This window comes from Halichoerus grypus, chromosome 6, assembly GCF_964656455.1.
Source record: "Halichoerus grypus chromosome 6, mHalGry1.hap1.1, whole genome shotgun sequence".
NCBI lineage: Eukaryota > Metazoa > Chordata > Mammalia > Carnivora > Phocidae > Halichoerus > Halichoerus grypus.
In genome coordinates, this window is record NC_135717.1 from 62,226,651 (window position 1) to 62,252,638 (window position 25,988).

General features: G+C 36.1%; 1 protein-coding gene across 15 annotated transcripts in view; it reads right to left on the minus strand.

Annotated features, from left to right (window-relative positions):
• The window catches only part of LOC118555525 (ankyrin repeat domain-containing protein 26-like), a 511,611-nt gene that overhangs the window by 28,342 nt on the left and 457,281 nt on the right, over positions 1-25,988 (minus strand). For 10 of the 15 annotated variants that reach the window (XM_078075224.1, XM_078075225.1, XM_078075231.1 and 7 more), the window contains 9 exons: positions 23,223-23,256; positions 22,736-22,874; positions 21,466-21,679; positions 19,640-19,805; positions 17,019-17,171; positions 12,703-12,773; positions 12,274-12,367; positions 9,025-9,137; positions 1,550-1,679 (listed from right to left, as the gene is read on the minus strand). In XM_078075224.1, the coding sequence (XP_077931350.1) occupies positions 1,550-1,679; positions 9,025-9,137; positions 12,274-12,367; positions 12,703-12,773; positions 17,019-17,171; positions 19,640-19,805; positions 21,466-21,679; positions 22,736-22,874; positions 23,223-23,256 (1,114 nt within the window). Of the gene's footprint in view, positions 1-183; positions 850-1,549; positions 1,680-9,024; positions 9,138-12,273; positions 12,368-12,702; positions 12,774-17,018; positions 17,172-19,639; positions 19,806-21,465; positions 21,680-22,735; positions 22,875-23,222; positions 23,257-25,988 lie in introns of those variants that run through there. The other 5 variants (XM_078075235.1, XM_078075228.1, XM_078075237.1 and 2 more) reach the window with 5 other exon arrangements.

Here is a 25,988-nt window from a genome sequence, read left to right on the forward strand (position 1 = left end):
AATGGTCAAAGGAATTGATTCATTCTTTAAGGAAGATATAGAAATGGATAATAACCACATAAAAAGATGAGCTACTCAACATCATTAGTTTTTGTTAGTTTTTTTTTCTAACGTTTTATTTGTTTATTTGACAGAGAGAGAGAGCACAAGCAGGGGGAGCCGCAGAGGGAGAGGGAGAAGCAGGCGACCCGCTGAGCAGGGAGCCAGATGTGGGGCTCAATCCCAGGACCCTGGGGTCATGACCTGAGCCGAAGGCAGACGCTTAACTAATTGAGCCATCCAGGTGCCCCCTTAACATCATTAGCTTTAAGAAAAATGCAAATCAAAGCCACAAGATTGATGGAACTCATCAAGTGTATTATGCTAAGCCAAACAAGTCAGTCAGAGAAAAAAAAATACCATATGATTTTACTCATATGTGGAATTTAAGAAACAAAACAGGTGAACACAGGGGAAAGGGGGAAAAAAAGAAGAGAAAGGGAGGCAAACCATAAAAGACTGTTAACTATAGAGAAAAAAACTAAGTGTTGCTGTAGTGGAGGTGGATGGGGGGTGGGCTAGATGAATGATGTACTTGTTGTGATGAGCACTGGGCGTTGTATGTAAGTGATGAATCACTATATTCTACTCCTGAAACCAATATGTTAACTAACTAGAGTTTTAAAACTTCAAACAAACAAACAAACAAAAAACCCCACAAGATGCCATTTCCCACCCACTAGGATGGCTATAATAAAAACAACAGATAATGGCAAACACTGGCTAAAATCAGGAAAAATGAGAACCTTCAAACACTGCTGACGAAAATGTAAAATGGTGCAGCCATGTTGGAAAACAGTGTGGCAGTTCCTCAAAGCGTTAAAAAAAAAAAAAAAAAAGAAAAGAAAAGAAAAGGTTAAAGAGAGTTACCATATGACCCAGCAATTCCATTTGTAAGTATATACCCAAGAGAAATGAAAACATGTTCACACAAAAACTTGTACATGTGTGTGTACAATAGCATTATTAACAATAGCCAAAAAGCAAAACAATCTAAAGGTCTACCAACTGATAAATGAATAAATAAAATGTGGTATGTCTGTATAGTGGGATATTATTCAGCAATAAAAAGAAATAAAGTACTGACACATGCTACAAAATAGGTATAACTTGAAAATATTATGCTAAATGAAAGAAGGCAGTCACAGAGGACCACATATTGTGTGATTCCATTGATATGAAATGTCCAAAATAGGCAAATTTATAGAGACAGAGAGTAAGTAGTGGTTCCCTAGGGCTAAGGAGAGTAGGGAAGGGGAACCTAGCATAGGGTGACAGGTAAAAGGTACAGGGCTTCTTTACAGGGTGACAAAAATGTTCTAAAATTGATTGTGGTACTCTTTGAATATGCATACTACGTTCATTTTATCTCAATAAAGCTGTTACCCCAAGAAAATGTAGCACGTATATAAAATTAATAGAAAAATCTGTATTTCACTGCTCAAAGCACTGAGCGACTTATTTCCCAAAATTAAATGATTTTGGAGTCCCAAAACTAATTAAAAATTACCTTCTGTTTTAGCATATTAATCTGACTCTCCATTTCAATTTGATTGGTTTTTGAATTTCCAGGGAAAGTAAGCTCTCCATCTTCATATTCACTTAACTTTCTCCTTGTCACGTTTAAGAGTTTCTTAAATCTGTGGAAGGTATAGAATGAGTAAGTCAGGTTCTTTAAGAGTAAATATTTAATAATTGTTTAAATAGATAATATGTTCTATCATATAAACAAATCTATAAATTATGATCTCTCATTTGTCCCAACCTCACATTGTTTAAGAACATACTAACTAAATTATAATCTCAGGTAAAAAATATGAAGAAAACTTTTATGACACATATGGCAGAATTAATACTGTAAGTATATTAAGGGTTCTTATACATAAGTTATTAATATTTATTTTCAGTATGTTAATATAATAATCTATTATTAAATAGTGACTATAAACCAGAGACCAGTATCCAAGGTGAAGAAGAAAAGCATACTTATCCATGAATGTTTTAAAAAGACACAAAAATACATTTTGGTACCCACTAACCACAGTCTACAAGAAGAAAAGAAAATACATACAAAAAACATCAAAGGAGATCACTCAAAAAAAAAAACAGAAAGAAAAATCTTTAAAGTCTGAGTTGAGAGGAAAAATGAAGAGACAAAGCTTTAGAAGAAAGGAAATCAGCAAAGAGATAATGTGTGATGGTCTATGAGACTGTTTTAGGAAAGAAGTTACATATCTTGGCTAGGACACTGTTAACAAAGTGAAAGGTTGCAAAACAATGCAGAGAAAGACAGTTAAATGAGAGAATATCAGAGAACAAATGTAAGTACTCAGCAAAAAAACAGAAAGGGAGCCCTGTGGGAGCTACAGACATTGGAAAGAACTCCTTTTTTTTTTTTTTTTTTTTTTTAATCTGAGTGGTAAAAGCATGATTGCTAATTTTATTCTTCTTTAAGTCAGACATATATTTTTCTCTGTATATTTTATAGTTAAAAAATGCAGAAAGAAAATATAAGCAAGTTGAATCAAAAAAGATGGTGGAGGAGTAGGAGAGCTTAGTTTTGTCTGGTCCGGAACTCACTAGATAGCTATAAAATGATTTTGAACACCTGTGAACTCAACCGGAGATCTAAGAATTGCTGTAATTCTACAAATAGAAAAGCGACCACGTTTGGGGAGGGTATGTGTTGTGGTGACCGTTGTGTATTATGTAAGACTGATGAATCACAGATCTGTACCCCTGAAACAAATAACACACTGTATGTTAGTAATTAAAAAAAAAAAAAAAAAAAAGAAAAGCAACCACTTTCTGCAAGTCTTTTTTAACTTTCGTTTTTACAATTACATTCTATCCTTTCATTGTATTTAATTTTATTTTTGTATATATATATAAGTTTTTCTTTCTTTACAGTTTTGGGATGTAGTTTTCTAACAAACAGACCAAAATACACACAGGATCCAGTGTATTTCTCTGTTCTGTTCACCTGATTATATTCTTTTTACTGGTTCTGAGTCTCTTCTAATTTGTTTAGTGTATATTTCACTGGGGTTGTTGTCGCTCTTTTAGTATTTTGTTCACTCATTCATCTATTTTCTGGACAGAATGACAAGATGGAAAAACTCAGCTCAAATAAGAGAACTAGAGGCAGTAATGACTGCCAAGGACCTAATCAGTATGGATATAAGAGGTCAGAACTAGAGTTCAGAATAACGATGATAAAGATACTAGCTTGGCTTGAAAAAAGTATAGAAGACACTAGAGAATCCCTTTCTGAAGAAATAAAAGAATTAAAATCTAATCAAGTCAATATCAAAAAGGCTATTAATGAGATGCAATCAAATATAGAGGCTCTAAAAAAATGGAGGCTCTAACTGCTAGGATAAATGAGGCAGAAAGGAGAAGTAGTGATATACAAGACAAAATGACGGAGAATAAAGAAGCTGGGGAAAAAGAGAGATAAACCACTGGATCACGAGGTGAGATTTCAAGAGATAAGTGATACCATAAAGCGAAACAATAGTAGAATAATTGGGATCCCAGAAGAAGAGGAAGGGGGGGTGGCAGAAGGTATATTTGAGAGATTATACTGGAGAACCTCCCTAATCTGGGGAAGGAAACAGGCATTCAAATCCAGGAGGCACAGAGAACCCCCTTCAACATCAATAAAAACAGGTCAACATCTCGACATATAGTAGTGAAGCCTGCAAATTTCAGAGACAAAGAGAAAATCCTGAAAGCAGCTCGGCACAAGAGGTCCTTAACCGACAAGGGTAGAAACATTAGACTGGCAGCAGACCTAACCACAGAGACCTGGCAGGCCAGAAAGGACTGGCATGATATATTCAGGGTGCTAAACGAGAAAAACATGCAGCCAAGAATACTTTATTTATCCAGCAAGGCTGTCATTCAAAATTGAAGGACAGATAAAGAGTTTCCAGGACAAACAGAAACTAAAACATTTGTGATCAGTAAAAGAGCCCTGCAAGAAATATTAAAGGGGATCCTTTACGCAAAGAGAGAGCCCGAAGTAACACAGATCAGAAAGGAACAGAGACAATATACAGAAACAGTGACGTTACAAATAATACAATGGCACTAAATTCATATCTTTCAATAGTTACCCTGAATGTAAATGGGCCAAATGCCCCCATCAAAAGACTCAGGGTATCAGATTGGATAAAAAAGCAAGACCCATCGATATGCTGTCCGCAAGAGACTCATTTTAGACCCAAGGACACCTCCAGATTGAAAGTGAGGGAGTGGAAAACCATTTATCATGCTAATGGACATCAAAAGAAAGCTGGGGTAGCAATCCTTATATCAGAGAAATTAGATTTTAAACCAAAGACTGTAATAAGAGATGAGGAAGGACACTATCATAATGAATTAAAGGGGTCTATCCAACAAGAAGACCTAACAATTGTAAATATTTGTGCCCCTAACATGGGAGCAGCCAATGACATAAACCAATTAATAACAAAATTAAGGAAACACATTGATGATGATACAATAACAACAGTGAATGACACACTGGACTGTGGGAAACAGAACGCCACAACAACCACTGGTGCATATTCGTTCAGACTCCGAGATCTCTGAGAAAACTCAATTTGCTGGGTTAAAAATAAGCCGAAAGGATCAGAGTGAAATGCCCTTGGGACGTGTGTGGTCTGTTCTAAAGTACGGAGCAGAAGATGTTTTGTAGATAGGAAGCCACCTGTAAACAGCACACTGTGCACTCCCCTCTTTGTTCCCTGGAACTGTAAATAGCACACTGTGCACTCCCCTATTTGTTCCCTTGTCCTGTAAATAGCACACTGTGCACTCCCCTCTTTGTTCCCTTGTCCTGCTTTAAAGATTCTTATCATACAAGCTGGACTAATCCTATGTACATGGAAGAATGTGCCTTACTAAGCCCCTGCTGTAAATCATTATAGATCTATATCGCTGTAGAAGGTATATAAGATTATGGAAAATAAACCTCGGGACCTCGGGCTGATTGCTCGGGATCCCCTGTGCCTCGCTCTACTGTCATCTCTTTTCCTCAGTTCCTTCACCGCCCCAGGTCCACGACTCTCTGAGGTCGACACTGGACCAGATGGACTTCACAGATATATTCAGAGCATTCCAGCCTAAAGCCACAGAATACACATTCTTCTCGAGCGCACATGGAACTTTCTCCAGAAGAGATCACATACTGGGCCACAAATCAGGTCTCAACCGGTACCAAAAGTATGGGATCATTCCCTGCATAGTTTCAGACCACAATGCCTTGAAACTTCAACTCAATCACAGGACGAAATTCGGAAAGAACTCAAATACATGGAAGTTAAAGAGCATCCTATTAAAGAATGAATAGGTCAAACAGGAAATTAAAGAAGAATTAAAGAATTCATGGGAACAAAGGAAAATGAAAACACAACTGTTCAAAACCTTTGGGATGCAGCAAAGGCAGTCCGAGGAGGGAAGTATAGAGCAACAACAGCCTTTCTCCAGAAACAAGAAAGGTCCTAAATACACAACCTAACCTTACACCTAAAGGAGCTGGAGAAAGAACAGCAAATAAAGCCAAAACCCAGCAGGAGAAGAGAATTAATAACGATCAGAGCAGAAATCAATGAAATAGAAACGAAAAGAACAGTAGAACACAACAACAAAACTAGGAGCTGGCTCTGTGAAAGAATTAATGGGATCGATAAACCCCTGGCCAGACTTAGCAAAAAGAAAAGAGAAAGGATCCAAATAAATAAAATCATGAATGAAAGAGGAGAGATCACAACCAACACCAAGGAAATACAAACAATTTTAAGAACATATTAGGAACAACTATATGCCAACAAACTAGGCAATCTGGAAGAAATGGATGCATTCCTAGAGACGTAGAAACTACCAAAACTGAAACAGGAAGAAACAGAAAACCCGAAAAGACCCACAACCAACAAGGAAATTGAAGCAGTAATCAAAAATCTCGCAGCAAACAAAACTCCAGGCCGGATGGCTTCCCTGGGGAATTCTAACAAACACTTAAAGAGGAATTAATGCTTATTCCTCTGAAGCTGTTTCAAAAAATAGAAATGGAAGGAAAACTTCCAAACTCTTTCTATGAGGCCAGCATTACCTCGATCCCAAAACCAGACAAAGACCCCACCAAAAAGGAGAATTACAGACAATATCCCTGATGAACACAGATGCAAAAATTCTCATCAAGACACTTGCCAATAGGAGCCAACAGTACATTAAAAAGATTATTCACCACAACCAAGTGGGACTTATTCCTGGGCTGCAAAGGTGGTTCAACATCCACAAATCAATCAACGTGATATGCTACATTAATAAAAGAAAGGACAAGAACCGTATGATCCCCTCAATGGATGCAGAAAAAGCATTTGACAAAGTACAGCATGCTTTCTGGGTTAAAACTCTTCACGGTGCAGGGATAGAGGGCACATACCTCAATACCATAAAAGCCATCTATGAAAAGCCCATGGCGAATATCATTCTCAATGGGGACAAACTGCGAGCTTTTCCCCTAAGGTCAGGGACACGGCAGGGATGTCCAATCTCACCACTGTTGTCCAACACAGTACTAGAAGTCCTAGCCTCAGCAATCAGACAATGAAAAGAAATAAAAGGCATCGGAATCAGCAAAGAAGAAGTCAAACTCTCACTCTTCGCAGGTGACGTAATAATCTAGGTGGAAAACCCAAAAGACTCCACCCCAAAATTGCTAGAACTCATATAGGAATTCAGCAAAGTGGCAGGATATAAAATCAATGCACAGAAATCAGTTGCATTTCTATACACTAACAATGAGACAGAAGAAAGACAAATGAAGGAGTCGAACCCATTTACAATTGCACCAAAAACCGTAAGATATCTAGGAATAAACCTAACCAAAGAGGCAAAGGATCTGTACTCTGAAAACTATAGAACACTCACGAGAGAAACTGAGGAAGACCCAAAGAAATGGAAAAACACTCCACGTTCATGGATTGGAAGAACAAATTTGTTAAAATGTCTATGCTACCACTACCCAGAGCAATCTGTGCATTCAATGCAATCTCTATCAAAATACCATCAACTTGTTTCACAGAGCTGGAACAAATCATCCTAAAATATGTACGGAACCAGAAAAGACCCCAAATAGCCAAAGGAATGTTGAAAAAGAAAACCAAAGCTGGTGGCATCACAATTCTGGACCTCAAGCTCTATGACAAAGCAGTAATCATCAAGACAGTATGGTATTGGCACAAAAACAGACACATCGGCCAATGAAACAGAACAGAGAACCCAGAAATGGACCCTCAACCCTATGGTCAACTAATCTTTGGAAAAGCAGGAAAGAATGGCCAATGGAATAAGACAGTGTCTTCAACAAATGGTGTTGGGAACATTGGACAGCCACATGCAGAAGAATGACACTGGACCATTTTCTTACACCATACACAAAAATAGACTCAAAATGGATGTAAGACCTAAATGTGAGACAGGAACCCATCAAAATCCTAGAGGAGAACACAGGCAGCAACTTCTGTGACCTGGGCCGCAGCAACCTCTTGCTAGACATGTCTCCAAGGGCAAGGGAAACAAAGACTTCATCAAGATAAAAAGCTTTTGCACAGCAAAGGAAGCAGTCGACAAAACCAAAGACGACTGACAGAATGGGAGAAGATATTTGCAAATGACATATCAGATAAAGGGCTAGTATGCAAAATCTATATAGAAAGAACTTATCAAACTCCACACCCAAAGAACAAATAATCCAGTCAAGAAACGGGTGGAAGACGTGAACAGACATTTCTCCAAAGAAGACATTCAAATGGTCAACAGACACATGGAAAAATGCCCAACATCACTTGGCATCAGGGAAATAAATACAAATCAAAACCACAATGAGATATCACCTCACACCTGTTGGAATGGCTAAAATGAACAAGTCAGGAAACAACAGATGTTGGCAGGGATGCAGACAACGGGGAACCCTCTTACACTGCTCGTGGGAATACAAGCTGGGACAGCCACTCTGGAAAACAGTATGGAGGTTCCTCAAAAAGTTGAAAATAGAGCTACCCAACGACCCAGCAATTGCACTACTAAGGATTTACCCCAAAGATACAAATGTAGTGATCTGAAGGGGCACCTGCACCCCAATGTTTATAGCAGCAATGTCCACAATAGCCAAACTGTGGAAAGAGCCCTGATGTCCCTTGACAGATGAATGGATAAAGAAGATGTGTAGATATATACAATGGAGTATTACTCAGCCAATAACAAAAATGAAATCGTGCAATGACGTGGATGAAACTAGAGGGTATTATGCCAAATAAGTCAGTCAGAGAAAGATAATTATCATTTCATTTCACTCATATGTAGAATTTAAGAAACAAAACAGAGGAGCATAGGGGAAGGGAGGGGAAAATAAAACAAGATGAAATTAGAGTGGGAGACAAATCACAAGACACTCTTAATTATAGGAAACAAACTGAGGGTTGCTGGAGTGGAGGAGGGGAGAAGGATGGGGTAACTGGATGATGGACATTAAGGAGGGCAGCTAATGTAATTAGCACTGGGTGTTATATAAGACTGATGAATCACTGAACTCTACCTTGGAAATTAATATACTTTATGTTGGTAACTGAATTTAAATTTACAAAATAATATAAAAAAAGAAAATATAAGCCAAACCAAGATAACTTTTGATATGATTAAACAGTGACACAGGTTTTTAGATATTAAAATACTTGTTGGAAGGGAAGAACACTATTAAAAGGAAATATTACCAAAGAACAAAGATATCTTGCAGAAACTGTTCAAGATGGACAATGAAAATTACAGTTGTTATTGTTAAAGGAACTGTTGTTATTATTTAAGGAATCATTAAAGAGTAAGTGTAATATTTTGGCAAGTATTTGTATTTAATAAAGTAAAATTACAGTTAAATCAGTTAATTAATGGCTAAAATTATCTGAAATATTACAGTCTTACCTAGTAATCTCTTTTTCTAATTCACCATTTTTCTTCATTTCTTGATCCAAACTACATTCCAGACATTGTTTCAACTCAATATATTTCTTTATCTGTCCCTTTTCATCATTAGACTTTGAAAAAATTTTTAAAGAAAATTATATTTAAAAATCTAGATACTCATTCTTCTCTCATAAAATATTATTTCTCATGAATTTATAAGTAATAACGTGTTTAGAAAGGCTCATGAACTACATTTTATAAATTCTATAAATTTATAATTTTAAATTTATATAATGTAGTTTAAAATTTATAATTTTAAGTTTTATATAATATAGTTTTATAAACCTGATGCCAATAAATACAAATTTCAAATATAAGGACCTTTCTTAAAAACAGCTTAAACTGATTTTACATTTTCATCATTATTTTTTCTAGAATTTAAATTGCCAAAATTTACTTATTAAATACGGAGGTTCTTACCCATATTAATACTACGTGTTAATGAAAAATTTTAAAAAGTGGTTATATTTACATTTTAGTTTCTAAAGATGCCCTAGAAACATTTTCATCCATAGCTTAAGATACTCTGGGTTTTGTGAGATCATACCTTTTTAAGATAATCTCTGAAAAATTCCTATGCAGTCCCCATTACAGTTTTGATGATCGCCTGACTTTAGAATGAGATACTCTCATTCTCTGCAAGCATTGCAAGCATCTCCACAAGGTTTCAATTTCTTCTTTTCTATTAACAACCTTTCTCTTTAAATAAAGTTTAAATCTTCTCGATATTACATAAAAACTTTTGCTTAACTCTTGCAGCTTTTTCTATCATCCTGCTTCTCCCCTTTCACTGGACTTGAGCATTCTTTAATGTGTCATCTCACCCACAGATTCATCTTTCCAACACTTAGTTTCTTCTTTTACACTAAAATCAGAGTTTCAATCCTGGAATTCCACTAAAAAAATTTTGAGGGTCATCAAGGATCTTTTTTTTAAAGTCTTTATCCTGCTTTACTTCTCAGCAACAGCTGAAAACAATGACCATACTCTCCCTCTGCTCTCTAATCCCATTTTATTTCTAAAGGACAGCAACCGCGGTTAGTCCCTGACCCTTGCTATTCCCCTTATCAAATCCTCTCAGAGTTGGTTAAATCTCAAGGCTTCAAAACCCGATTCTCTAATCTACATTTCCAGCCTTGACCCCTTTACTGAGGTCATCTCTACTTTTTGATCTTCCTTCTAGTTCCTCATAGACAATATTCTCAACCACACACTCAAAAACCATTACCTGATGTGGATTACCTTTATAGACAGCTAATATTTTTTAATTTTTTAAAAATTTATTTATTTGAAATAGAGTGCATGAATAGGGGAAGGAGCAGAGGGAGAGGGAGAAGCAGACTCCCAGCTGAGCAGGGCTCGATCTCAGGACCCTGATATCATGGTCTGAGCCGAAAGCAGGTGCTTAACTGACTGAGCCACCCGGGTACCCCTAGACAGCTAATCTTGTACATTTTATGTTGACTGTTTTTGGTATTACTTTGAGTGTATTGTTATTTTGTCATCTCAGGGGGCACCCTTACCCTTAGGATGCTGACCACCATACTCTGTCTTGCTTTTCTTTTCTGATGCAAATGTTTCTCACAAGGGTCAGACTATCAATTGTTTGTCTTTGTTTTCTTTTGAATAATTTCCTATTCCATAGAGATTGGATCTTATGGAAGTCTTCTTCTGAAGTTCTTTTCAGACACATACTTGACTATATGGTTTGGAAGCTTAAGTCAGCCTAGAGCTATCTCTTCTTCCCAGTCCAGATTCTTCACCTCAAAACTATGTCCATCAAATCTCTTAACCCAGGTAGTCTCTGGCCTGGGGATTCATGAGATAAAATCCTTCTAGAGATGTTAGGACTATGGACTGAGTTGGTTGAAAGCTAAGCGTTTGTTTCACAGGGTAGCTAATAATTTTATGTCATAACCCTAATTCATTTCCAGTGGAATCTACAGAATACCTACGGCTATTCTTACAAACTTTACAAGATTTGATACCTTTCTTAATAGATTTCTATATGACACCGTAGGGGGACAACTCCTGGCATTCTCATTCACATATTGTCACGTTACTTGCTCAATGAAAACTATAGTAATACAATGTGACTAATTTATAGGAAATCTAGGAAAAAAATTATTTTCGATGTTTCTTTGGCCACAAAAAGGACCAGTCAACAGAATGTGCTAGTTCCCCTGGTAGGTATAGCAGTATAATGAAATTTGCAAGGATGCAGCTTTTGTGACTAAAAGAAACTAGTGGTAGGTGCATCTAACTCATTGTTCCAACCTAGGACTCACAATGCAATCTTCTCATCTTAAATCATTGGTAGCCTCTCCTATGAAGGAGGGTATAAATGGCATGATAATCTGGTTCTGCCTGGTAAATAGTTATATAGTTTTCACTACGTATCAATAAGTTGGAATCCTGGATTGCACATTAATCTTTTCTGCGATTGGATTGTTAAATCTCTGAAAGTCTGATTAACTCAAATTAATGAAAAAAAAAAAAAGTTCCTGAACTTGCAGTGAATGCTAGGAGCACGATGTTACTCTGTAAGGCCCTGATTGAGCAGTCATTTCCACTTTTCCACTGGCATCTCTTTTCCTTTCCAAAATCCAACAGAGAGAAAAATATATTCCTTTGAGGAAAATGTTTGCATAATGACCTAGTAGTCATTCTTGATGAAGACAACAAATTACAAATTTATAATTACAAATCACAACAAATTATCATGAGAGTAATCCATTCTCAAATCTCACTGAAGGGTTTAGATTACAAGAGAAAGTCAGAATTCAAGATCAAATTATGACTCAAACTTTGGGAATTTTTAAACATACTGAAAAATATTAGTAGGGACTGAGACTTTTGTATGCCAATACTCACAGCAGCATTACTAACAATAGCCAAAAGGTGGAAAAACTCAATTGTCCACTGCCAGATAGATAAATAAAATGTGGTATGTATAAAATATTGCTTATCTTAGACTACCACAATCTTTTTTATTACAATCTTACTATAAAAATTATTAATTTATGAATTCAGTCAAGTTCATCTATAAAGAGGAATTATACTACCAGTAGCAAGTAGCAACAATATGAATACAATAAACATTTTTATCAGTGAGAATTTTCATATTATCTAAAATAGTCTTATATACTACTACTAGAGAAATAAAAATTCCTTTTCAGTAGGACAGAAATTAAGAGACTAACTTACCAAACTTGTACTTAACAGGTTTTCCTGAAGTTGTTCAATTTTGCCCGCTTGTTTTTTGACTGTAACTTTTAACTTGGCATTTTCAACTTCAAGCCTAAAATGAATATTTTAAAATTATTCTCACACATAAATTTTAAAAGTACTGTATAATTTCAAAACAAACATCTGAAGGTCTTACATAAATTCTTAAAAATTTAAAAAGTAGAAGATTTGGCAATTGTGCCATTTTTCTGGTTGTGTTTTATAGTTAATGTGCAAAATTTAAAGATAATATGCAAAATTTATGCATTTCCAAATAGCGCAAAGCTGAAATTTTTATCCAGCTTAACAATGATATACTTATTATCATAACTGATATATTTCTCATCCTACACTGCTTCTCTGCTTTCTAAATACTCAAGTTATTTTCTGTGCTGCTTTAAATTGTACTTTTGCACGTGATCTTTCAACGTCTCAATACATCTTACAGCCTCTGCATGTCGATCTTGTGCTTCTTGCAACTAAAAAAGAAAAAAAAGAAATACTTTTAACTACTGGCAATCTAGTATAAAACCACCATCAGCTGTTTTTGTAAATAAAATTTTACTGGACACAGCCACACTCTCCTCTACATACTGCTTTATGGCTACAGCAGATTTGAACTGCTGCAACAGAGACCTATGGCCTACATAGCCTAAAATATTTACAGGGAGTCTGCTTCTCTCTCTCTCTCTCTCTCTCTCTCTCTGCCCTTCCCCACTGTTCCTTCTCTCTCTCAAATAAATAAAATCTTAAAATAAAATAAAATATTTACAATCCCCTTACAGAAAAGTTTGCTGACTTCTCTAGTTACTAAAATGTCACATTTTTAATGTTTTTAAATTATATTTTATCAACTAAACCTACAAATTTATATATTGGTCAAAGGGGGAAAGATAGGAAATTACCTTATGGTAAACATTTCTAATTTTGTATTCTAAGTACCACATCAATTATAGTTTTAAATATTCACATATGTGAATGACCATGGCTGTTCCAGTGATTATAAAAGTTAACATGTTGCTTTCAGTGACAACTAGATATTTCATGGAATAGTATGAGAGGCATTATCTTCGTAGGAATCAGAATGCCTGGGGTCTGAATCCCAACTCACTGGGTATTAGCTGTGTGACCTGGAAAAAATTAGTTAAAATCTCTGTGTCTCAGGGGTGCCTGGGTGGCTCAGTCATTAAGCGTCTGCCTTTGTCTTGGGTCATGATCCCATGGTCCTGGGATCGTGCCCCAAGTCGGGCTCTCTGCTCGGCGGGAAGCCTGCTTCTCCCTCTCCCACTCCCCCTCCCACTCCCCCTGCTTGTGTTCCCTCTCTCACTGTGTCTCTCTCTGTCAAAAAAAATAAATAAAATATTAAAAAAAAATTTCTGTGTCTCAGTTTCTTCTCTGTAAAATGAAGATAATAATAGTATCTACCACACTGGGATGTTGGGAAGATTAATTTAGGAAATATACATGAACTATTTATTTTTATTTTTATTTTTTAAAGATTGTATTTATTTGACAGAGAGAGAGAGACAGCGAGAGAGGGAACACAAGCAGGGGGAGTGGGAGAGGGAGAAGCAGGCTTCCCGCGGAGCAGAGAGACCGATGCAGCACTTGATCCCCGGACCCTGGGATCATGACCTGAGCCGAAGGCAGACACTTAACAACTGAGCCACCCAGATGCCCCTATACATGAACTATTTAGAAGGGTAGCTGGCACACACCAAATTCTGTCTGCAATTAGCATTATCATTGTTGCTGTAGGTTATGTTCTAATAATATTTGATATTTTAGGCAGATGGCAGGCCAATGAAAGTGGTCTCTTATACAAGTTATACTGAAATCATTCTTCATACCACTGAAAGTGGCAGTAAATGGGGAGCGTGAGGCCCAGAATACATCCTCAGTACTTCAAAAAAACTTTTACCAATTCCACTAGCTACCAGTACTTTTTTCCACTTATAATAATTTTAACTTACTTCCTCGCTATACCACTCAGTGGACAATCTCATGGACTACAGGGCAAATAGTACCTCCTAGACTGAGTAATAAATATTTACATGACTATCAGAGGCAAGGTAAAGCCACTGACGTGGAAATAATGGACTCTTGCTAAATCAACATTCCCAAATCATTTCATGTTTATATTATCTTAGCAACTGTCTGTGTTACACTGCTTTAGCAAGTACTCTGATGAATACATTAAGGCTACATGGTATGGCATATCAGAAAAAACTGTCCCCAGGGGTGCCTGACTGGCTCAGTGGGAAGAACATGCGACTCTTGACCTTGGGCTCATGAGTTCAAGCCCCACAATGGGTGTAGAAATTACATAAATAAATACACAAACAAACAAACTTTAAAAAAGAAAGGTAAAAAAAAAAAAAGGAAAAAAGAAAAGCTGTGCCCGGAGCTTTATAGTTGGTAAAGTAATCTCAGCACTGGCTGCAAAATGAAGAAAGGCAAATTTAGACTGTTTTTCCACAGTGAGGGGGAAAAACAAGCATTTGCTTGAACACTTCTCCTCTGTCAGATTAAATGCTTTCAATTTTACATTTAATTGCTTAAAATACATTTAGAATAAAAGCTTTATTATGTCAATGTTTTCAATCAGAAATTATTGATATGGTATAAAGTACTTAATTTTTTAATGTTTTATTTATTTATTCATGAGAGTCACAGAGAGAGGGAGAGAGGCAGAGGCAGAGGGAGAAGCAGGCTCCCCGCCTAGCAGGGAGCCCGATGCGGGACTCGATCCCAGGACCCTAGGATCACGACCCGAGCCGAAGGCAGACGCTTAACAATCTGAGCCACACAGGCGCTCCTGAAGTACTTAATTTTATCCTAAAAACTGTTAAGTTAAAATATTCTCAATTTATACAAGGATAGGTACCATGCATATCCCATATTTTCCCCCTCAGATTAAGGTGTACTTAGAAAGACAAAATTATCTCTCATGAAAAAAATAAAACCAATGTAAAATAAAGGACTAAATTGTTCTGCATAGACTAGATGAGACAAGTGTGAAGAGAGTAAAGTCAGTGGGAATTAGAATAGTCAGAGAGAGCTTCATGGAGAATGAGAGACTATGAGCCAGGTCTGAATAGTGTAGGATTAGGCAAGAGGAAGGGAAAGTAAAAGGACAGAAAGGACAGCATGAGTAAAAGGCTGAGAGATGGTGAAATCAACCCAATTAACTCAGAGGATAAAATCTGATGGCAGGGAAATAAAAACAGATGTCCAGACAATAATTAAATCAACGTTCAGAGCAGCATTATTAATGGCCATAAAGTGGGAAATAACCCAAAGGTGCATCAAATGATGAATGAACAAGGGTTTTGGCCCACAATGGAGTACTGTTTGACAACAACAACAAAAAAAAAACAAAAAACTGAAGCACTGATATATGCTATAACACAGATGAACCCTGAAAACATTAAGTGAAAGAAGCTAGTCACAAAGGACCACACATTGTGTGACCCCCTTTATATGAAATATTCAGAATAGGCAACTCTATAGAGGCTGGAAGTAGACTGGTGGTTGCCTGAGGCTGGGGGCTCAACGGCTAAGGGTTTCTTTCCAGGGTGATGAAAATGTTCTACTTGATGGCAGTGATAGTTGCACAACTCTATGAATATAATCAGAAACACTGAACTATACATGTTAAATGGGTGAATTGTATGGTATGTGCATTATATCTCAATAAAGTTTTTTAAAAAAAGTTTTTAAAAAATCCAATGGGGGCGCCTGGGTGGCTCAGTCATTAAGCGGCTGGCTTCGGCTCAGGTCATGGTCCCAGGGTCCTGGGATCAAGCCCCACATCAGGCTCCTTGCTCGGCGGGAAGCCTGCTTCTCCCTCGCCCACTCCCTGCTTGTGTTCCCTCTCTCGCTGTGTCTCTCTCTGTCAAATAAATAAAATATTAAAAAAAAAAAAAAAATCCAATGGCAGGACCCATTCTTAATTTCTTAATTCTCTCTTTTGGGTGTATATAGTACACATGATCTGAATATTTCTATGCATTTACAATATATCTAAAAGGAAAAGAAAATGAAGGAAATGCCTAAGTTCAACTGGTTTGTAAAATGACTTTTCTGTACAAGTTATCCTAAAATCAGTACAGATTCTATATCCGTTCACAAAAGTGAACATGAGAAATAAGACCATTTTCTGAAACATTCCATTAAAGATTATCTTCTGATTTTATATGGCTCACCTCATCGTGGTAACAGAGATATCATTAAAAAACATTGCACCTGGGTGACTCAGTTGGTTAAGCATCCAACTCATGATTTCAGCTCAGGATCATGGAGTCGAGCTGGCGTGGGGCTCTGTGCTGGGCAGGGAGTCTGCCCGAGATTCTCTCCCTCTCCCTCTGCCTCTCCCCCCACTCACGCGTGTGCATGCGCACGCACTCTCGCTCTCTCTCAAATAATACCTAAATCTTTAAAAAAATTGTTTAGTAGGAAAAAAAAGTCCTTCAATTTCTGTGAGGAATGATGCATAAGTCTCAACTTTCCTAAGGGTAAATACTGTAAGAAAAAAAAATGTATAACACAAATAGCAGAATGAAAGTCAAAGTTTAAGAAATAAGTGCATTGTGAAGATACTAAAATTACACTAAATTATAATGAAAATACAAAAGAAAATGGTCCATGGAAATTAGCAACCTAAAACACTTTATATTAACTTGCTACAGATTAACTGTTGACATGCTACATTTAATACATACCTGACTTCTGATTTGACCTAATTTCTTCCTCAAATCCTGTGTCTCATCTTCTAAATTAATACGGCAACGTGATATAACCTCCAGTGAAGCCTCTGACATAGATTGTATTTTTAGGGCATCAGCCAGTTCTAGTTGAAGGTGTCTCACAGCTACCTAATAAGACGTTTCTGCTACTGATTTTATAAATTATCTTAGTATTAAGTTATGTTAATAATATGTAACTCTAATATATGTACTTTGAAAAATATCACCACATACAGGTGTTATCCTCCTGCCTAGTCAGTGTTATGTTACTTAGATAATTAATTCAGCCCCACTCTCCATTCCTTGTTGATGAATCTGCAAAGTTTCCCACCCTACTGAGGTCTCAAAAAGAAATGGGTATATAGGTGGGCCTAGCAGCGGTAAATTCTACATGATGAAATGTTTTCCCTCTTTTTTATTAGAGGCTTACATTAATGTCAAAGTTCCTCACATATTCAATCCTCTGCTCAAATCCTTCCAATAGATTACTATCTCAGAACAAAAGTGAAGTCATTCTAATGGGCTTCAAGGCCCTAGATAACCTGGCTTTCAACTCCCTCCCTGACCTCTTCCTGCTACAGTACAAGAATCCTGCCACCCCCCATTAGTCTGAAAATGGAGATCCAATGCCAAATTAATATATTACAGATACAATTCTCTTTGTATTGGACAAACTTATGCCCAAATGATAGTCACTGAGCTTTGAAATAAGCAAATTATTTGTAAAATTGCCTTAAAAAATTATAAATAGCAGTGGGAAGATTAAATCAAACAGTTTTGCTAAAGCTCACCACACTTGTCCCAAATTATGATTTAATGAAAAGTGCCTGCAAAGAGTTAAAAGGTCATAAGATACATGATTTCAGACTAAATATTCAAATTTATATAAATAAAAATAAAATTATTCCAACCTAAAATGTATAAAAAGCTACCAAAGGAAAAGGACTGAGATACAGCATCTACACTTCAGTTCATGTGGGAAATCTGGAGTAAACCGTCAAGTGAATCCACTTAATTGAATCTCAATTTCAACATGCTCATTGCAGGTATGAACATTTCCATTCATCTATTCATCATGGTATTAAAATGTGGTGACAAAGATTAAAATTATTATTTTAGCAGTATAAGGCTAAATTATTAGTATCAGCCTACTATTAACAATTTATAACTTAACCTCTTAAACTTTCATAGATGACACAACAATTTTATTCAAATTAAAGCCCCTCTCAAGTCTAATTTTTATTTGCTGGATACAAGTTATGCTGAATTATAGTCTATATATTTTTTATATTCAACTAGATTCAAAATTCAGCCATAATCATTCAGGTCACGATCTCGGGGTCATGAGGTGGAGTTCTCTGATGTGGAGCCCTCTTGGGATTCTCTCTCCCTCTCCCTCTGCCCCACTCCCATTCATGTGCAGGTGCACTCTTTCTCTCTAAAAATAATAATGATAATCAAATATTACTTTGAATTTTCTCTTAGAAAGCTTGAAAAATATTTATCTTTCTGGATACTTACTTCTCTTTCTACTTTCTCCTTTTCATACTGACACATTCTTTCTTTTAAAAGATTGCATTCATTGCTTAACTCTCTATTGCTTGCTTCCCCCAAAAGACCTTGTTTTTCACTTTCAGCTTGAAGTTTTTTTACGATATCCTGAAACTGGTCCTGGATATTAATTACTACATTTTCTTTACTGGCATCTTTGTTGTGAGCATCATCTAGTTGCTGTTGAAGCAACATATTTTCACTTTGTAGTTGAGATAATCTCTCCACTAAGGATTCCTGCTTTCCAATGTATTTATTCACTTGATCTTGTTCATTTTGATACATGTGTTCCATTTCCTTTTCCTGACACTGTGTTTGACTTAGGTCTCTTTGTACACATTAAAAAAAAAAAAAAAGTCAAAAGCTTAAGAGAACTTAAAAAAAATGTTCAAAAGAAGTAGCCTTTTTAAATACAAGGATTTTTATCCTGCATGAATAACTCAAATTTTAATTTAAATGACAGCTAGATTTGTCATAAAGTAAAAACACAAGAAGATATAGTATGTGAAAATAAAATTTCTTTACAAAACATTTAACTGGTTCCATCATAGTCTCAAGGTGATTTAGCCTGTATTTTAACATAAAAAATCCAAAACTGGGGTGCCTGGGTGGCTCAGTTGGTTAAGTGTCCTACCCTTGGTTTTGGCTCAGGTCATGGTCTCAGGGTTGTAAGATCCAACCCTGAGTCGGGCTCTTCATTCCGCGCAGAGTCTGCTTGAGATTCTTTTCCCTCCCTCTCCCTCCCCCTTTACTCCTTCCCTTGCTCATGCTCTCTCTCTAAAAATAAATATAATCTTAAAAAAAAAAAGCCAACCTTCACATTTATCTCAATTTACCTTCTATCCCTTCATTCAGAAAATATATAGAGAGCATATATGAGAAGACAAGAATTCCAATAAGTTAATAATTTTAGCTAAAAATATTATAGTTCCTATTAGGATAAAATTAAATTTTTTATCTATTTTATACCTGAATAATATACATTAAATCAAGGGTATATTATAAATAATATTGATGGAAATATGCAATTTTTATCAAAGATTTACCTGATCCACATTATTTCTTACAGTCCTTGCAAGAGTAAGTTCAAGTTGTTGTTTCATTTCAACTTCTTTATTATACTGTGCTGCTTTTTCTCTGAATTGCTCCCTCATTTTCTCATATAATTTATCAGCATTTCTTCTTTTTTCTTCTTCTTCTTTGAAGGTAAATCTGCAAATAAATGTGCTTATTTTAAAATATTTTGTAAGCAGTAAAAAGTTCATTTTATGATCTGGTTCCACATATGTTGGTTTATTATCCAAATGAAATTTCTATGTCCTCAATTTTTTTCCTTTCTCGGGCTCATGTTTACTTTCTCACTTCAATCTCTTCCAAAAGATATATATAGTTGAAAAGAAGCCATGAGAAAGCATTATGCTGCTTAGTAATAAGTTTTAGTACTACCTCTGGTAGATATTGTAGAGAAAGGAATTTTGAAATTATTCAAGAAAGTTAGAATTAAAAATTATCATTTTTTCCCATATAGTCATAATTACCTCTCCATTAGAACAGATAATTTAGTTACTAATTAAAAAGAGAAGTTGCTCTTTATAAAAAAGTTTATAAATTCACTAGAAGTAAATTTCTACTTCACAAAACATCACAGGTACCTCCAAAAATAATTTGCAGTATAAGACAGCATCTGCAGATTACTGTGATCCAGGACTAGGATAGGGAGTCAAATATCTATACATTTTATATAGATAACCCTATACATTTTATGTTTCTTCCTCTGCAATATTCTCAATTTACCTTGTTGATTATTATTCATTTTACTTTTTTTTTAAAGATTTTATTTATTTATTTGACAGAGAGAGTGAGAGAGCACAAGCAGAGGGAGCAAGAGGCAGAGGGAGAGGGAGAAGTAGGCTCCCTGCCAAGCAGAGATCTGGAGATGGGGCTCGATCCCAGGACCCTGGGATCATGACCTGAGCCAAAGGCAGACCCTTAACCAACTGAGCCACCCAGGCGCCCCTATTATCTATTTTATAAATCATCTGAAAACCCCTTTTAGAACACAGGATCCATATTAATTAAGTAAACAATAAAGAGTCATATATGCTTACAGCATAGACTTTTGGATTAATTTTATGAGAGATATTGAAAAAACTGAGCAGTAATCATTTTCCATTTTACTTTTTAATCGCTGCATATGTTTAAAACTGAACAAATTTTTAAAATTTTTCCTGTCTTGAGAAAAATGGCCATTTCATTCTCTGTTGATGGGCATATAAATTAATATAAACTTCCCAGAGAACAATTTAAAAATAGGATCAAAGACCTTCTTTAAAAATTTTTATGCTTTAAGCAAACAATACTATATTGAAGAATTTATTCCAAGTAAGTAACCAGAATTCTAGAAACAGATTTATATAAAAGACAATCCTTACAGCATTAATTAAAGTATAGAAAAATGGAAAATAACCAAAATTCAATTTGTTCAATAATGAGGATGCCATATGGTGGACTTCTATATGGTCATTAAAATTACGATTTGGAATATACATTAAATTATCAGTAGAAGTATTCACTGTCAAGAACTTGCTGAATTATTTTGAAGAATCTCATACTTCACACTACTAAAGACGTTTTCTTCCCTATAAAAATTCCAGAAGGTAAGTTAGCAATTATCAAACTTCTCCTACACATCTGTAGTACAAAAGGAAATAGTTCAAGGGGCACCTGGCTGGCTCAGTTGGTAGAGCATGCGACTCTTGACCTCACAGCTGTGAGTTCAAGCCCCACATTGGCTGTGGAGCTTATTAAAAAAAAAAAAAAAAAAAAAAAAGGTAAATAGTTCAAATATTTCCTTAAAACCAAGATGTCATACCTCAAACCGCTGAGTTCTTGTTCCCATTTCATTTTTTGATGCTCCAACTGCAATTTCAACTCTTTTGTTTCTGATAGCTCCTTTTGTAGTCCATTAACCTTATCTTCCATTTCTTTATTTTTTCTTTTAAGTTGTTTACACTGATTTTTTTTAAGTTCTACTGATTTTTTATACGGAAGAATCGCATCCTGGATTTTTCGTAAAGTACTAGAATCTACATCAGAGAAAAAACAAAAAATCAAATAAAATATATAGGGCACCTAGGTGGCTCAGTTGGTTAAGCATCCAACTGTTGGTTTCGGCACAGGTCATAATCTCAGAGTCGTAGGATTGAGCCCCACGCCAGGCTCCACCCTCAGCACGGAGTCTGCTTGAGATTCTTCCCCCGCCTTCCCCTCTGTTCTTCTCTCCCACCCCCCACTCATGCTCTCTTTCTCTCAAATAATTTAATTAAATCTTTAAAAAAAAAGAAATAAAATATGTGAGTACTTTTTGCATATAAAGGACTGTGTGCTTTCACATTCACTCACTAATACTTTAAACAAATAGATATTGAATGACTTCACTATAAAAGATATTTTCGGGGCGCCTGGGTGGCTCAGTCGCTTAAGTGTCTGCTGTCAGCTCAGGTCATGATCTCAGGGTCCTGGAATCAAGCCCTGTGTCAGACTCCCTGCTCCGCGGGGAGCCTGCTTCTCCCTCTCTCACTCCCCCTGCTTGTGTTCCCTCTCTCGCTGTGTCTCTCTGTCAAATAAATAAAATCTTTAAATTAAAAAATTAAAAAAAATAGAAGGATATGAAACAATACAAGATGAAGCTAGAGTACTGTGGTCTTTCACCTTAGAGCAATGAGAAGTAATAGCTAAGCTTTAAGCAAGGGGGTAACGTGATGAAACATGAATTTTTAAAGATTATGATAACTATGGTTGCAGTGTAGACCAAGATTCTGGGAGGTGGAATGACAGGGAAAACAGTCCTGAGGTTATTTCAGTATTCTAGGAGAAAAAATAATGGTAACCTGACCTTGGGTGAAGGCACAGAAGAGAAGCGGAGGTAACAACACATCAGGTGTGCCATTCCCATGACAAAACATAGAGTGGAAATTATAGCCCTTTGGCTGAGAGTATTCAACAGTTCTCTATTTTCATATAAAAGATATTTCTGAGATGAGTAGCTCATGAGTGTTGTGTGGTACAGCACTCTACAAGATGTGCACATATCACTACAGTAATATACATACAAAGGCTTTCTATTTATACAATGGTCCTACCTTTACAATCCTTGCCAACTTGTACAATTAGCGACTTGCAACTCATATAATTAGAGCAAGGCAACTTGGAATCCTCTGAAGCTGTTCCAGATGACTCAGTTAAGTCAAGGTCATCCATAAAATTAATTTGCTTTTTGACCTACAAATAAAGAATACTATTTCAAAATGTCCCCCAAATATTCATAAAATATACTAAGTGTAGAGAGATGATAAATAACCATCTTTTTATAAGAGCAAAAACATAGGTACTTTTCAAAAGAACTGATTTTTATCAAAACGACCTTTATCAATAATTAGTACTTCTGAATAACTTTTTCACAATAAATGTCTATACAACAAAGGAAGATTTTCTGTTTTTTCACTACACCCTTCCTAAAGTAATTTTTTACCATGGAATAATATTTCTAATAAATATTATTTATCAAAGTAATATAATAAAGTGAAAATTAAAAAAAATAAATGAAAAAAATTATACATATTTTTTTACCTCTTTCTTTTCATGAGACGTTTTCTTTGCAGGTCTAAAAAAAAACAATTCTTTTCAGGCAAGTATTAAATACTTAAAATACAAAGAATATCTAAATCATATCTAAACAATATTATTAATAATATTAACTAAGCATTAAATTTAGATCAAATGGACAAAAAGCAAAGGAAAAGCATAATGTTACTTGCATTATTTGATACGAAGAAATATACCACATTTTTTGTTGTCATTTTCAATAAAAACAAGCTTTTATTGGCTCTAAAAACTATTGGGAAAGTGCAAGTTAAGTTCTTATATGAAGGAAACCCTTTTTTAATAATCATGATACTAGTGTTTTGAGGATTTACTGTACAACTACTATGCATTATTATGAACACCTTACACATCTTAAAAGTATTTTAAGCCTCACAACAATCTTATAAACATAGGTAATTATATTAGGTATTTTACACAGGAAGAAAATGAGGCACAGAAATAATTAACTTCCCCAAGCCCATACAGCTGGTCAGGGGTAGACCCAGAATTCAAATCCAAGATATGTGCCTTCAAAACATGTGTTTTACAATATGTGGTGAAGGTAATATTTAAGTGTTTCCAAGTAATATGACAGCAAATGAATCTACTATTATTCCATTTCTAGCTATAATTATAAATAATAATTTATGAATCTTACACATATTTTTTTAAAATAAAAAGACTTCATACCTAGGCAATATTGAAAATCTACTTTCAATAAACTAAAGATCTGCTTCTTCTGAAGAAGTTCATCAATGGCATTCATCTATTTATTCAACTGTTTATTCACAAATACATACTTACTGAGCACACAATCTGTGTCAATGACACTGTTGGTACAGGAACCATGGCTTTTGTAATGAGAACTTTATAATCTAAAAGTAATAATCTATGATAGATTAATAGTTTATTTTTCAATTATAAATAAAGTCTTTCCCCTTTCCCCAGAATCTAAACAAATATTAACTTAATGCAACCAGATACTTCAAAGTCCCTAACAAAACCATAGCTATTCATGATACTGTCAAAGGCACTGAATATCTAAAATCATCAAGGAATGATTAGTTCTACTCAGAAGGGCCCTAAGGGTTTGTATATTTACTATTATTTATATACTTTTAAGTCTATGAATGATACTATCTGCACATTCAATTATATGACAATACTCCACTGTGGAACCAATTCTGAATAAACAACTTCTTGCCACAGGCACCTGGGTGGCTCGGTCGTTAAGCATCTGCCTTCGGCTCAGGTCATGGTCCCAGGGTCCTGGGATCGAGCCCCGCATCGGGCTCCCTGTTCAGCGGGAGTCTGCTTTTCCCTCTCCCACTACCCCTGCTTGTGTTTCCTCTCTCGCCATGTCTCTGTCTGTCAAATAAATAAAATCCAAAAAAAACCCCCAAAAACCAAACAACCTCTTGCCACAAAACTACATGAATAGGAATACTAAGGACAATTACTATAATCTTTAAAAGATAATGTAATACAGGGGCGCCTGGGTGGCTCAGTCATTAAGCATCTGCCTTCAGCTCAGGTCATGGTCCCGGGGTCCTGGGATCGAGTCCCACATCAGGCTCCCTGCTCGGCGGGGAGCCTGCTTCTCCCTCTCCCTCTGCCTGCCACTCCCCCTGCTTGTGCATTCTCTCTCTCTGTGTCAAGCAACAAAAGCAAAAACAATGGAACAATGTTTCTCCACAGCAAAAGAAACAAGCAACACTCTAGTTCCATTTACGTCAAGTATAGGGGAAGGAAGGGAAAAATAAGATAAAAACAGAGAGGGAGGCAAACCATAAGAGACTCTTAACTATAGGAAACAAACTGAGGGCTGCTGGAGGGGAGGTGGGTGGGAAGATGCTGTAACTGGGTGATGGGCATCAGGGAGGGCACTTGTGATGAGCATTGGGTATTACATGCAAGTGATGAATCACTAAAGTCCAGCCCTGAAACTAATAAAACAATATAGGTTAACTAACTTGAATTTAAATAAAATCTAAAAAACAAAAAAGAAACAAGTAACATAATGAAAAGGCAACCTACAGAATGGAAGAAAATATCTGCAAACCACATATCTGAAAAAAGGTTAATATCTAAAATATGTAAGGACATCACACAATTCAACAGCAAAAAACAAATAATTCAACTAAAAACTCAGCAAAGCACCTTAATAGACAGCTCTCCTCAGAAGATACTCAAATGGCCAACGGTACCAAAAAAGGGGCTCAACATCACTATTCATCAGGGAAACGCAAATCAAAACCACAATGATATATCTATCACCTCACACCTGTTAAATGGCTTTCATCAAAAAGACAAGAGATACCACTGGCAAAGATGTACAGAAAAGGGAATCCTTGTACACTGTTATGGGACTGTAAATTGGTACAGCCACTACGCAGAACACTGTGGAGGTTCCTCAAAAAAGTAAAAATAGAACTATCGTATGATACAGTAATCCCATTTCTGGGAACATTTCTTTTCTTTTTTTTTTTTTAAAGATTTTATTTATTTATTTGAGACAGAGAGAATGAGAGAGAGAGAGCACATGAGAGGGGAGAGGGTCAGAGGGAGAAGCAGGCCCCCTGCCGAGCAGGGAGCCCGATGCGGGACTCGATCCAGGGACTCCAGGATCATGACCTGAGCCGAAGGCAGTCGCTTAACCAACTGAGCCACCCAGGCGCCCCATCTGGGAATATTTCTGATGGAAATGAAATCATTATCTCGAAGAGGTATCTGCACCCCTGTTTACTGCAG